The following is a 13,878-nucleotide window of genomic DNA, read 5'->3' as shown; positions in this document are numbered from 1 at the left end:
TGATGTGTTTATATAGTGTTTGCTCCTCTCTCCTCAGCTGTTCAGGGCTCTGGGCTGATGTTCAAAAGCGTTGAGGTGACTCTGCACAAAGAAGGCAATACGTTCGGCTTTGTCATCCGAGGTACGTGTGTGTGTGTGTGTGTGTGTGTGTGTGTGTGTGTGTGTGTGTGTGTGTGTGTGTGAGTGTGTGAGTGTGAGTGTGTGTGTGTGTGTGTGTGTGAAGCCGTTTGACTGGGGTACGGAGGAAAGGAAAGTGATCTGAATATGACTACAGAATAGGACCTTCTAGTTGACTCTATTTACCCAGTTGGAATGAGGCTTCATTAAAACGAATAGGAACAAACTTTTAGAAATGCGACCTAAATAGCACCCTATTCCCTACACTGCTAATTTTAGGGTGCATAGGGCTCTGGTCAAAAGTAGTACACTATGTAGGGAATAGGGTTCCATTTGTGATGCTCCCTTGGTGAGTTATCCTCTGTCTTTGTAGAGAGGGAAGTTAACTTGAAGGTCGACGCTACAGAGATGTTGCCACAGCTCATTACTCTCCGTCATCAATTCTACAAGTGTGTTGAAGTATTCAATTGCCCTTTCTGTTTCTAAATCAATAAGTCCTTCCTGCCGTGAAAGCCAATGTATTGCTACTGTGTTTCCTTTGTAGAAGTTTCATTTAAACAGTTTTCCTTTGTGATCAGGTACTACAGTATTACCTTGGTTCTTCAGTGATCTCTTATAGCACAAATCAATTGTATGTATCCTTGGTTACCGTACCCACCTGTTTGTGTGATAACTGTCTGTTGGTTGGTTTAGGAGGAGCCCACGAGGACAGGAACAAATCCCGCCCCGTTGTCATAACGACGATCAGGCCAGGTGGACCTGCTGACAGGTGAGATGTTGTATCACTGACTAGACATGAGTAGCAGATCACAGATAGTGCTGGTGTATCAGAGTCTAGACATGAGTAACGGATCACAGATAGTTCTGGTGTATCAGAGTCTAGACATGAGTAGCAGATCACAGATAGTGCTGGTGTATCAGAGTCTAGACGTGAGTAGCAGATCACAGATAGTGCTGCTGTATCAGAGTCTAGACATGAGTAGCAGATCACAGATAGTGCTGGTGTATCAGAGTCTAGACATGAGTAGCAGATCACAGATAGTGCTGGTGTATCAGATTCTAGACATGAGTAGCAGATCACAGATAGTTCAATGATCTGACTTGTATCCATTCATTGTGACATTACCTTGACCTTGTTTGAAACATCAGCAGAGTTCAAGGTTAAGGTGTAGAGCAGTGGTCCCCAAACGTGTTATTGTCCCGTACCCCTTTGCGTACCCTCTCAAATGTTGTTTTTGCCCTCATTGTAAGACAGAGAAGAGCTGGGAGAGGAGAGGAGAGGAGAGGAGAGGAGAGGAGGGGAGAGGAGAGGAGAGGAGAGGAGAGGAGATGAGGGGAGAGGATAGGAGAGGAGGGGAGAGGAGAGGAGAGGAGAGGAGAGGAGATGAGGGGAGAGGATAGGAGAGGAGGGGAGAGGAGAGGTGTCCTTGCCATTAAGACGTAATGATCCAAATGAAGTGTTTAAGTGCAGGGGCGGAACCAACAGGCCCTCAGGCGTGGCTATACTGTAGCCAGGGACCAGTATGGAAACCAACCAGCCACTGTTGTCTGTCTCTTCCTCTTCTCCCTGTCTCTATATCTGTCTGTCTCTCTATATCTGTCTGTCTCTTCCTCTCCTCCCTGTCTCTCTATATCTGTCTGTCTCTCTATATCTGTCTGTCTCTCTATATCTGTCTGTCTCTCTATATCTGTCTGTCTCTCTATATCTGTCTGTCTCTCTATATCTGTCTGTCTCTCTATATCTGTCTGTCTCTCTATATCTGTATGTCTCTCTATATCTGTATGTCTCTCTATATCTGTATTTCTCTCTATATCTGTCTGTCTCTCTATATCTGTCTGTCTATTCCTCTCCCCCCTGTCTCTCTATATCTGTATGTCTCTCTATATCTGTATGTCTTTCTATATCTGTCTGTCTCTCTATATCTGTCTGTCTCTTCCTCTCCTCCCTGTCTCTCTATATCTGTCTGTCTCTTCCTCTCCTCCCTGTCTCTCTATATCTGTATGTCTCTCTATATCTGTATGTCTCTCTATATCTGTCTGTCTCTCTATATCTGTCTGTCTCTCTATATCTGTCTGTCTCTTCCTCTCCTCCCTGTCTCTCTATATCTGTCTGTCTCTTCCTCTCCTCCCTGTCTCTCTATATCTGTATGTCTCTCTATATCTGTATGTCTCTCTATATCTGTCTGTCTGTCTCTCTATATCTGTCTGTCTCTCTATATCTGTCTGTCTCTTCCTCTCCTCCCTGTCTCTCTATATCTGTCTGTCTCTTCCTCTCCTCCCTGTCTCTCTATATCTGTCTGTCTCTCTATATCTGTTTGTCTCTATCTGTCTGTCTCTCTATATCTGTCTGTCTCTCTATATCTGTCTGTCTATCTGTCTCTCCCTTTCCCTCTTGCTCCTTCAATCTCTCTCTCTCTCTCTCTCTCTCTCTCCCTCTCCGTCTCTCTCTCCGTCTCCTCCCTCCCTATAAACAGTCTATTAATGGACCGTGTTGAAGGATCAGTCAAGGAAGTATTTCTAATGACACTCCCTATCCAGCAGCACACTCCCTATCCAGCAGCACACTCCCTATCCAGCAGCACACTCCCCATCCAGCAGCACACTCCCCATCCAGCAGCACACTCCCTATCCAGCAGCACACTCCCCATCCAGCAGCACACTCCCCATCCAGCAGCACACTCCCTATCCAGCAGCACACTCCCCATCCAGCAGCACACTCCCCATCCAGCAGCACACTCCCCATCCAGCAGCACACTCCCCATCCAGCAGCACACTCCCCATCCAGCATCACACTCCCCATCCAGCAGCATACTCCCCATCCAGCAGCACACTCCCCATCCAGCAGCACACTCCCCATCCAGCAGCACACTCCCCATCCAGCAGCACACTCCCCATCCAGCAGCACACTCCCCATCCAGCAGCACACTCCCCATCCAGCAGCACACTCCCTATCCAGCAGCACACTCCCCATCCAGCAGCACACTCCCCATCCAGCAGCACACTCCCCATCCAGCAGCACACTCCCCATCCAGCAGCACACTCCCCATCCAGCAGCACACTCCCCACCCAGCGTTTAAAAGCATCGTCTGGAGGTAGTTTCCACCATGTTAAATCCACCAGGAGAAGTGTGTCTAATCAGGATGTAGCTTCAGTGTTCACACTTCCAGTGAGGAGGAAAGGATTCCATTCTAGCGGTTGTCACGGGTTGTTTCTGATAAAAACCTGATCAAAGGCAGAGACAGCGTGGAGATTCATTTCCAGTGTCACATCATGCTGGACGGTTAGCTGTTAGCGGTTAGCTCACCTGTGGAAACCAAATATAGCAATTTATATTTTCTGTCATTGTGGAGAATTCACAGCTCACTGACTGACATCTTCTCTATCCCTCCCCCCCCTCTCTCTCTTTCTCTCTCTCCTTCCTTCCTTCCCTCACCTCTCTCCTCCCTCCTTCCTTCCCTCCCCCTCTCCTTTCCCTCCCTCCGTCCCTTGCCTCTCTCTCCCTCCTTCCCCTCCCCTCCCCCTCTCCTCCCCCTCTCCTCCCTCCCCCTTCCCTCCCCCTCTCCTCCCCTTCCCTCCCCTCTCTTCCCCCTCCCTCCTTCCCTCCCTCCCTCTCTCTCCTCCCTCTCTCCCTCCTTCCCTCCCCCTCTCCTCCCCCTCTCCTCTCCCTCCCTCCCTTCCTCTCCTCTCTCCTCAGGGAGGGTACGGTGAAGCCAGGGGACAGGCTCCTGAGTATCGATGGGATCCGTCTTCACGGGACATCCCATGCAGAGGCCATGTCCATCCTCAAACAGTGTGGACAGGAGGCTACGCTACTCATTGAGTATGACGTCTCCATCATGGGTATGTCATGGGAGTGTGCGTGTGTGTGTGTGTGTGTGTGTGTGTGTGTGTGTGTGTGTGTGTGTGTGTGTGTCCTCAAGAAGCTTGTCATCCAGATGCATATACATTTATATGGTGTTGTCAGGACACTGTCAGGGGGTGTGGGTGGACATTGTCAGGACACTGTCAGGGGGTGTGGGTGGACATTGTCAGGACACTGTCAGTGGGTGTGGGTGGACATTTATATGGTGTTATCAGGACACTGTCAGGGGGTGTGGGTGGACATTGTCAGGACACTGTCAGGGGGTGTGGGTGGACATTGTCAGGACACTGGCAGGGGGTGTTGGTGGACATTGTCAGGACACTGTCAGGGGGTGTGGGTGGACATTGTCAGGACACTGTCAGGGGGTGTGGGGGGACATTGTCAGGACACTGTCAGGGGGTGTGGGTGGACATTGTCAGGACACTGTCAGGGTGTGTGGGTGGACATTGTCAGGACACTGTCAGGGGGTGTTGGTGGACATGTATATGGTGTTGTCAGGACACTGTCAGGGGGTGTGGGTGGACATTGTCAGGACACTGTCAGGGGGTGTGGGTGGACATTGTCAGGACACTGTCAGGGGGTGTTGGTGGACATTGTCAGGACACTGTCAGGGGGTGTGGGTGGACATTGTCAGGACACTGTCAGGGGGTGTGGGTGGACATTGTCAGGACACTGTCAGGGGGTGTGGGTGGACATTGTCAGGACACTGTCAGGGGGTGTGGGTGGACATTGTCAGGACACTGTCAGGGTGTGTGGGTGGACATTGTCAGGACACTGTCAGGGTGTGTGGGTGGACATTGTCAGGACACTGTCAGGGGGTGTGGGTGGACATTGTCAGGACACTGTCAGGGTGTGTGGGTGGACATTGTCAGGACACTGTCAGGGGGTGTTGGTGGACATGTATATGGTGTTGTCAGGACACTGTCAGGGGGTGTGGGTGGACATTGTCAGGACACTGTCAGGGGGTGTGGGTGGACATTGTCAGGACACTGTCAGGGGGTGTTGGTGGACATTGTCAGGACACTGTCAGGGGGTGTGGGTGGACATTGTCAGGACACTGTCAGGGGGTGTGGGTGGACATTGTCAGGACACTGTCAGGGGGTGTGGGTGGACATTGTCAGGACACTGTCAGTGGGTGTGGGTGGACATTTATATGGTGTTATCAGGACACTGTCAGGGGGTGTGGGTGGACATTGTCAGGACACTGCCAGGGGGTGTGGGTGGACATTGTCAGGACACTGCCAGCCAAAACACAGCCAGAACACAGCCAGATCCCAGCTCTTACAAAAACACAGCCAGAACACAGCCAGATCCCAGCTCTTACAAAAACACAGCCAGAACACAGCCAGATCCCAGCCAACAGAACTGACTAAAAGCTGTGTGCATAAAAGCCTTTTTCAGACGCAGAGAAAGATCTGTGATGTGAAACATTGTCAATGAAAAAGAATCACCTGCTGGTCCTCTGCTGGGCTTTGATGTTTCTTTCTACTTTACAGAACGCTGACTTTAAAAACCGCTTGGTAAGAAGGGCAAAACAAAGAGAGATTTAAAAGAGGCAGAAAGTAGCAGGCTGATCGGTGTTCATGTTAAATCCTTCCCCGGACTTCAGTCTATTTTGATCAGTCCACTAAATGTCAGACGAAAACCACCCAAGGAAGGAGAGAGTATGAGAGAGTGAGTTGGCCTATTACCCAGCGTGGGCCTCCGACGTCCCCACAACGTTCTGACAATCAGACGTCACGCGGGTTCCGTTCAGAAGGCCCGCACTGGCCTCTGGGTAATCCTGAAGATTCCGGTGGCGGTGACTTTGTCGTGCTCCGACCTGGAAGTGATAGTTATGTTTTCCTGTCACCGTGTCACAGTCTTACTCGCTGTGCTCGCTGCTCGCTGTGTGTGTGTGTGTGTGTGTGTGTGAGTGAAAGTACCACTGGACTCAGTGAAGTCTAAGGAAGCAGAATCCTTCATCCTGAGAGACTTTCCTCTGGAGAAAAAGGAAGGTATTGAGTTGACAGTTGGCTGAATATAGATAACAACCCCTTGAGTTGACAGTTGGCTGAATGTAGATAACAACCCCTTGAGTTGACAGTTGGCTGAATATAGATAACAACTCCTTGAGTTGACAGTTGGCTGAATGTAGATAACAACCCCTTGAGTTGACAGTTGGCTGAATGTAGATAACAACCCCTTGAGTTGACAGTTGGCTGAATATAGATAACAACCCCTTGAGTTGACAGTTGGCTGAATGTAGATAACAACCCCTTGAGTTGACAGTTGGCTGAATATAGATAACAACCCCTTGAGTTGACAGTTGGCTGAATATAGATAACAACCCCTTGAGTTGACAGTTGGCTGAATATAGATAACAACTCCTTGAGTTGACAGTTGGCTGAATGTAGATAACAACCCCTTGAGTTGACAGTTGGCTGAATGTAGATAACAACCCCTTGAGTTGACAGTTGGCTGAATGTAGATAACAACCCCTTGAGTTGACAGTTGGCTGAATATAGATAACAACCCCTTGAGTTGACAGTTGGCTGAATGTAGATAACAACCCCTTGAGTTGACAGTTGGCTGAATATAGATAACAACCCCTTGAGTTGACAGTTGGCTGAATATAGATAACAACCCCTTGAGTTGACAGTTGGCTGAATATAGATAACAACCCCTTGAGTTGACAGTTGGCTGAATATAGATAACAACCCCTTGAGTTGACAGTTGGCTGAATGTAGATAACAACCCCTTGAGTTGACAGTTGGCTGAATGTAGATAACAACCCCTTGAGTTGACAGTTGGCTGAATATAGATAACAACCCCTTGAGTTGACAGTTGGCTGAATATAGATAACAACCCCTTGAGTTGACAGTTGGCTGAATGTAGATAACAACTCCTTGAGTTGACAGTTCGCTGAATATAGATAACAACCCCTTGAGTTGACAGTTGGCTGAATATAGATAACAACCCCTTGAGTTGACAGTTGGCTGAATGTAGATAACAACCCCTTGAGTTGACAGTTGGCTGAATATAGATAACAACCCCTTGAGTTGACAGTTGGCTGAATGTAGATAACAACCCCTTGAGTTGACAGTTGGCTGAATGTAGATAACAACCCCTTGAGTTGACAGTTGGCTGAATATAGATAACAACCCCTTGAGTTGACAGTTGGCTGAATGTAGATAACAACCCCTTGAGTTGACAGTTGGCTGAATGTAGATAACAACCCCTTGAGTTGACAGTTGGCTGAATGTAGATAACCCCTTGAGTTGACAGTTGGCTGAATATAGATAACAACCCCTTGAGTTGACAGTTGGCTGAATATAGATAACAACCCCTTGAGTTGACAGTTGGCTGAATGTAGATAACAACCCCTTGAGTTGACAGTTGGTTGAATGTAGATATCAACCCCTTGAGTTGACAGTTGGCTGAATATAGATAACAACCCCTTGAGTTGACAGTTGGCTGAATGTAGATAACAACCCCTTGAGTTGACAGTTGGCTGAATGTAGATAACAACCCCTTGAGTTGACAGTTGGCTGAATATAGATAACAACTCATTGAGTTGACAGTTGGCTGAATGTAGATAACAACCCCTTGAGTTGACAGTTGGCTGAATATAGATAACAACCCCTTGAGTTGACAGTTGGCTGAATGTAGATAACAACCCCTTGAGTTGACAGTTGGCTGAATATAGATAACAACCCCTTGAATTGAAGGTTGGCTGAATATAGATCACTACCCCTTGAGTTGACAGTTGGCTGAATGTAGATAACAACCCCTTGAGTTGACAGTTGGCTGAATGTAGATAACAACCCCTTGAGTTGACAGTTGGCTGAATATAGATAACAACCCCTTGAGTTGACAGTTGGCTGAATGTAGATAACAACCCCTTGAGTTGACAGTTGGCTGAATGTAGATAACAACCCCTTGAGTTGACAGTTGGCTGAATGTAGATAACAACCCCTTGAGTTGACAGTTGGCTGAATATAGATAACAACCCCTTGAGTTGACAGTTGGCTGAATGTAGATAACAACCCCTTGAGTTGACAGTTGGCTGAATGTAGATAACAACTCCTTGAGTTGACAGTTGGCTGAATGTAGATAACAACCCCTTGAGTTGACAGTTGGCTGAATGTAGATAACAACCCCTTGAGTTGACAGTTGGCTGAATGTAGATAACAACCCCTTGAGTTGACAGTTGGCTGAATATAGATAACAACCCCTTGAGTTGACAGTTGGCTGAATGTAGATAACAGCCCCTTGAGTTGACAGTTGGCTGAATATAGATAACCCCTTGAGTTGACAGTTGGCTGAATATAGATAACAACCCCTTGAGTTGACAGTTGGCTGAATATAGATAACAACCCCTTGAGTTGACAGTTGGCTGAATGTAGATAACAACCCCTTGAGTTGACAGTTGGTTGAATGTAGATATCAACCCCTTGAGTTGACAGTTGGCTGAATATAGATAACAACCCCTTGAGTTGACAGTTGGCTGAATGTAGATAACAACCCCTTGAGTTGACAGTTGGCTGAATGTAGATAACAACCCCTTGAGTTGACAGTTGGCTGAATGTAGATAACAACCCCTTGAGTTGACAGTTGGCTGAATGTAGATAACAACCCCTTGAGTTGACAGTTGGCTGAATATAGATAACAACTCATTGAGTTGACAGTTGGCTGAATGTAGATAACAACCCCTTGAGTTGACAGTTGGCTGAATGTAGATAACAACCCCTTGAGTTGACAGTTGGCTGAATGTAGATAACAACCCCTTGAGTTGACAGTTGGCTGAATATAGATAACAACCCCTTGAGTTGACAGTTGGCTGAATATAGATACCAACCCCTTGAGTTGACAGTTGGCTGAATGTAGATAACAACCCCTTGAGTTGACAGTTGGCTGAATGTAGATAACAACCCCTTGAGTTGACAGTTGGCTGAATGTAGATAACAACCCCTTGAGTTGACAGTTGGCTGAATGTAGATAACAACCCCTTGAGTTGACAGTTGGCTGAATGTAGATAACAACCCCTTGAGTTGACAGTTGGCTGAATATAGATAACAACCCCTTGAGTTGACAGTTGGCTGAATGTAGATAACAACCCCTTGAGTTGACAGTTGGCTGAATGTAGATAACAACCCCTTGAGTTGACAGTTGGCTGAATGTAGATAACAACCCCTTGAGTTGAAACTACGGATTTTATTAATAAAACTCTCTCACACTTTCATGGTGAAGCAAATCGATTCTCAAGGGAGAAATGGGAGTTGTCTTTTGAAATGTGTTTGTATGATAGATTAGACTTAACATGAAGTTAACAAACAGGTGTGTGCCTATACACAGAGATTTACGGTATGTCCCAACAAACAGGTGTGTGCCTATACACAGAGATTTACGGTATGTCCCAACAAACAGGTGTGTGCCTATACACAGAGATTTACGGTATGTCCCAACAAACAGGTGTGTGCCTATACACAGAGATTTACGGTATGTCCCAACAAACAGGTGTGTGCCTATACACAGAGATTTACGGTATGTCCCAACAAACAGGTGTGTGCCTATACACAGAGATTTACGGTATGTCCCAACAAACAGGTGTGTGCCTATACACAGAGATTTACGGTATGTCCCAACAAACAGGTGTGTGCCTATACACGGAGATTTACGGTATGTCCCAACAAACAGGTGTGAGCCTATACACCGAGATTTACGGTATGTCCCAACAAACAGGTGTGTGCCTATACACGGAGATTTACGGTATGTCCCAACAAACAGGTGTGTGCCTATACACAGAGATTTACGGTATGTCCCAACAAACAGGTGTGTGCCTATACACGGAGATTTACGGTATGTCCCAACAAACAGGTGTGTGCCCATACACAGAGATTTACGCTATGTCCCAACAAACAGCCTATACACAGAGCTTTACGGTATCTGCTCGTGGAGACAATTTACGTTTTCTCTCTGAGCGACCCAGGCATGAGAAAAACAGAACGATTAACAACCACCAGTTTGCAAGCCCATTAATCCCTAATATACACCCATAAACTACACACACATACACACAGACACACACAGAGAGAGACAGACACTGAAGCGATGCGCAATGACGCAATGATGTGGCCAGGTTATGCTGGTGGTTGTGTGATGAGAAACCGTGTAACATTCCCACACAGCCAGTCTCATCAGTACGTCTCTCTAGAGGACTAGCGGAGGAGAGGAGAGGCAGAGAGATGGAGGAGAGGAGAGGTAGAGAGATTGAGGAGAGGACTGGAGGAGAGGAGAGGTAGAGAGATGGAGGAGAGGACTGGAGGAGAGGAGTGGTAGAGAGATGGAGGAGAGGACTGGAGGAGAGGAGTGGTAGAGAGATGGAGGAGAGGACTGGAGGAGAGGAGAGGTAGAGAGATGGAGGAGAGGAGAGGTAGAGAGATGGAGGAGAAGAGAGGTAGAGAGATGTAGGGATAAAGGGATGGAGGAGAGATGGAGAGATAGAGAGATGGAGGAGAAGACTGGATGAGAGGAGAGGTAGAGAGATGGAGGAGAGGAATGGAGGAGAGGAGAGGAGAGGTAGAGAGATGGATGAGAGGAGAGGTAGAGGGATGGAGGAGAGGAGCGATAAAGAGATGGAGGAGAAGACTGGATGAGAGGAGAGGTAGAGGGATGGAGGAGAGGAGCGATAAAGAGATGGAGGAGAAGACTGGATGAGAGGAGAGGTAGAGGGATGGAGGAGAGGAGCGATAAAGAGATGGAGGAGAAGACTGGATGAGAGGAGAGGTAGAGGGATGGAGGAGAGGAGCGATAAAGAGATGGGGGTAGAGGAATGGAGGAAAGGACTGGAGGAGAGGAGAGGTAGAGAGATGGAGGAGAGGAGAGGTAGAGAGATGGAGGAGAGGTAGAGAGATGGAGGAGAGGAGAGGTAGAGAGATGGAGGAGAGGAGAGGTAGAGGGATGGAAGGTGGTGTTTTATCACCAATCATGAATGAAACAATCTCCAGGCTGCATCAATAATGTGAGCCCATTAATTTTTCATCAGATAGCTCTTAGCATGGGCAGGAACAGACAGGAGAAGACGAGGGAATGATATGTGTAGGAAATACAGGGAGGACAGGGGCATATAGATATGTAGGGGAGACAGGAGCAAATAGATATGTAGGGAAGACAGGGGGAGGTATGGTTACTGGGGGATTGTTGCTTGGATGAATGGTGATGGGGAAGAGGGAGAGAGAGAGAGAGTGAGGGAGAGAGAGAGGGAGAGAGGGAGAGGGGAAGAGGGAGAGAGAGGGTGGAGAGTGATGGGTAGAGGGGAAGAGGGAGAGAGAGGGAGGGGTAGAGGGGAAGAGGGAGGGAGAGAGGGAGAGAGAGGGAGAGGGGAAGAGGGAGAGAGAGATGGGTAGAGGGGAAGAAGGAGAGAGAGGATGGAAAAGGATAAATAATAGTGTAGGAGGGGAGCGTGAGAGAAGCCTGTGGGGGAATACAGGTTAGCTGCTAGCACATCAACAACACCTCTGTTCAGAGAGAGAGAGAGAGAGAGAGAGACAGAGAGACAGACAGGAAGAGAGAAAGACAGAGGGAGAGAGAGCGACAGAGAGAGAGAGAGAGACAGAGGGGTAATAATAATTGCCTGAATCCTTGTGGGTTTTCCTACTGCTTGTATTATATTAACATCCCTTCTGAGAGGCAAGAAAACACACGATAATGTTTGTTTTGTTGAGCGTGTGGTTTGCAAAGAAGGCTTGGAAAGGTGTGTGTGTGTGTTCAGTGTGTGTGACAGTACAGTACCAGTCAAAAGTTTGGACACACCTACTCATTCAAGGGTTTTTCTTTATTTTTACTATTTTCTACGTTGTAGAATAATAGTGAAGACATCAACACTATAAAATAACACATATGGAATAATTTAGGAACCGAAAAAGTGTTGAACAAATCTAAATATATTTTAGAATTTATATCATTCAAAGTAGCCACCCTTTGCCTTGATGACAGATTTACACACTCTTGGCATGTCATGTCTCAAGCATCATTAAACATGTAGAGAACAGAATAAGGGGAGGGGTGAGGGGTGTAGAGACCAGAATAAGGGGAGTGGTGTAGAGACCAGAATAAGGGGAGGGGTGAGGGGTGTAGAGAACAGAATAAGGGGAGGGGTGAGGGGTGTAGAGAACAGAATAAGGGGAGGGGTGTAGAGACCAGAATAAGGGGAGGGGTGTAGAGACCAGAATAAGGGGAGGGGTGAGGGGTGTAGAGACCAGAATAAGGGGAGTGGTTTAGAGACCAGAAAAGGGGAGGGGTGAGGGGTGTAGAGAACAGAATAAGGGGAGGGGTGTAGAGACCAGAATAAGGGGAGGGGTGTAGAGACCAGAATAAGGGGAGTGGTGTAGAGAACAGAATAAGGGGAGGGGTTTAGAGACCAGAATAAGGGGAGGGGTGTAGAGACCAGAATAAGGGGAGGGGTGTAGAGACCAGAATAAGGGGAGGGATGTAGAGACCAGAATAAGCGGAGTGGTGTAGAGGCCAGAATAAGGGGAGTGGTTTAGAGACCAGAATAAGGGGAGGGGTGTAGAGACCAGAATAAGGGGAGTGGTGTAGAGACCAGAATAAGGGGAGTGGTTTAGAGACCAGAATAAGGGGAGGGGTGTAGAGACCAGAATAAGGGGAGTGGTGTTGAGACCAGAATAAGGGGAGTGGTGTAGAGACCAGAATAAGGGGAGGGGTGTAGAGACCAGAATAAGGGGAGGGGTGTAGAGACCAGAATAAGGGGAGGGGTGTAGAGACCAGAATAAGGGGAGTGGTGTAGAGACCAGAATAAGGGGAGGGGTGTAGAGACCAGAATAAGGGGAGGGGTGTAGAGACCAGAATAAGGGGAGGGGTGAGGGGTGAAGAGACCAGAATAAGGGGAGGGGTGTAGAGACCAGAATAAGGGGAGGGGTGTAGAGACCAGAATAAGGGGGGGGGGTGTAGAGACCAGAATAAGGGGAGGGGTGTAGAGACCAGAATAAGGGGAGGGGTGAGAGGTGTAGAGACCAGAATAAGGGGAGGGGGGAGGGGTGTAGAGACCAGAATAAGGGGAGGGGTGTAGAGACCAGAATAAGGGGAGGGGTGTAGAGCCCAGAATAAGAGGAGGGGTGTAGAGACCAGAATAAGGGGAGTGGTGTAGAGACCAGAATAAGGGGAGTGGTTTAGAGACCATAATTAGGGGAGGGGTTTAGAGACCAGAATAAGGGGAGGGGTGTAGAGACCAGAATAAGGGGAGTGGTTTAGAGACCAGAATAAGGGGAGGGGTGTAGAGACCAGAATCAGGGGAGTGGTGTAGAGACCAGAATAAGGGGAGTGGTGTAGAGACCAGAATAAGGGGAGGTGTGTAGAGACCAGAATAAGGGGAGGGGTGTAGAGACCAGAATAAGGGGAGTGGTGTAGAGACCAGAATAAGGGGAGGGGTGAGTGGTGTAGAGACCAGAATAGGGAGTGGGGTGTAGAGACCAGAATAAGGGGAGTGGTGTAGAGACCAGAATAAGGGGAGGGGTGAGTGGTGTAGAGACCAGAATAGGGAGTGGGGTGTAGAGACCAGAATAAGGGGAGGGGTGTAGAGACCAGAATAAGGGGAGGGGTGTAGAGTACAGAATAAGGGGAGGGGTGTAGAGACCAGAATAAGGGGAGGGGTGTAGAGACCAGAATAAGGGGAGGGGTGAGGGGTGTAGAGACCAGAATAAGGGGAGTGGTGTAGGTAACTAAGGGGAGGCTGTATCTGAGCCTGGTACACCCCAGCTGTTGGGTAACTAAGGAGAGGCTGTATCTGAGCCTGGTACACCCCAGCTGTTGGGTAACTAAGGGGGAGGGGGGGGGCTGTATCTGAGCCTGGTACACCCCAGCTGTTGGGTAACTAAGGGGAGGTGTATCTGAGCCTGGTA

General features: G+C 48.1%; 1 protein-coding gene across 26 annotated transcripts in view; it reads left to right on the top strand.

Moving 5' to 3' along the window:
* LOC118938861 (glutamate receptor-interacting protein 1) overlaps positions 1 to 13,878 on the top strand; it is a 722,511-nt gene that overhangs the window by 560,683 nt on the left and 147,950 nt on the right. For all 26 annotated transcript variants that reach the window (XM_090201312.1, XM_090201307.1, XM_090201305.1 and 23 more), the window contains 3 exons: positions 38 to 121; positions 811 to 886; positions 3,812 to 3,957. In XM_090201312.1, the coding sequence (XP_090057438.1) occupies positions 38 to 121; positions 811 to 886; positions 3,812 to 3,957 (306 nt within the window). The remainder of the gene's footprint in view (positions 1 to 37; positions 122 to 810; positions 887 to 3,811; positions 3,958 to 13,878) is intronic.

Source organism: Oncorhynchus mykiss, chromosome 15, assembly GCF_057628025.1.
Source record: "Oncorhynchus mykiss isolate SJ-2025 chromosome 15, ASM5762802v1, whole genome shotgun sequence".
Lineage (NCBI taxonomy): Eukaryota > Metazoa > Chordata > Actinopteri > Salmoniformes > Salmonidae > Oncorhynchus > Oncorhynchus mykiss.
The sequence above is the reverse complement of the archived record's forward strand: the minus strand, read 5'-3'. Positions and strand labels throughout refer to the sequence as shown.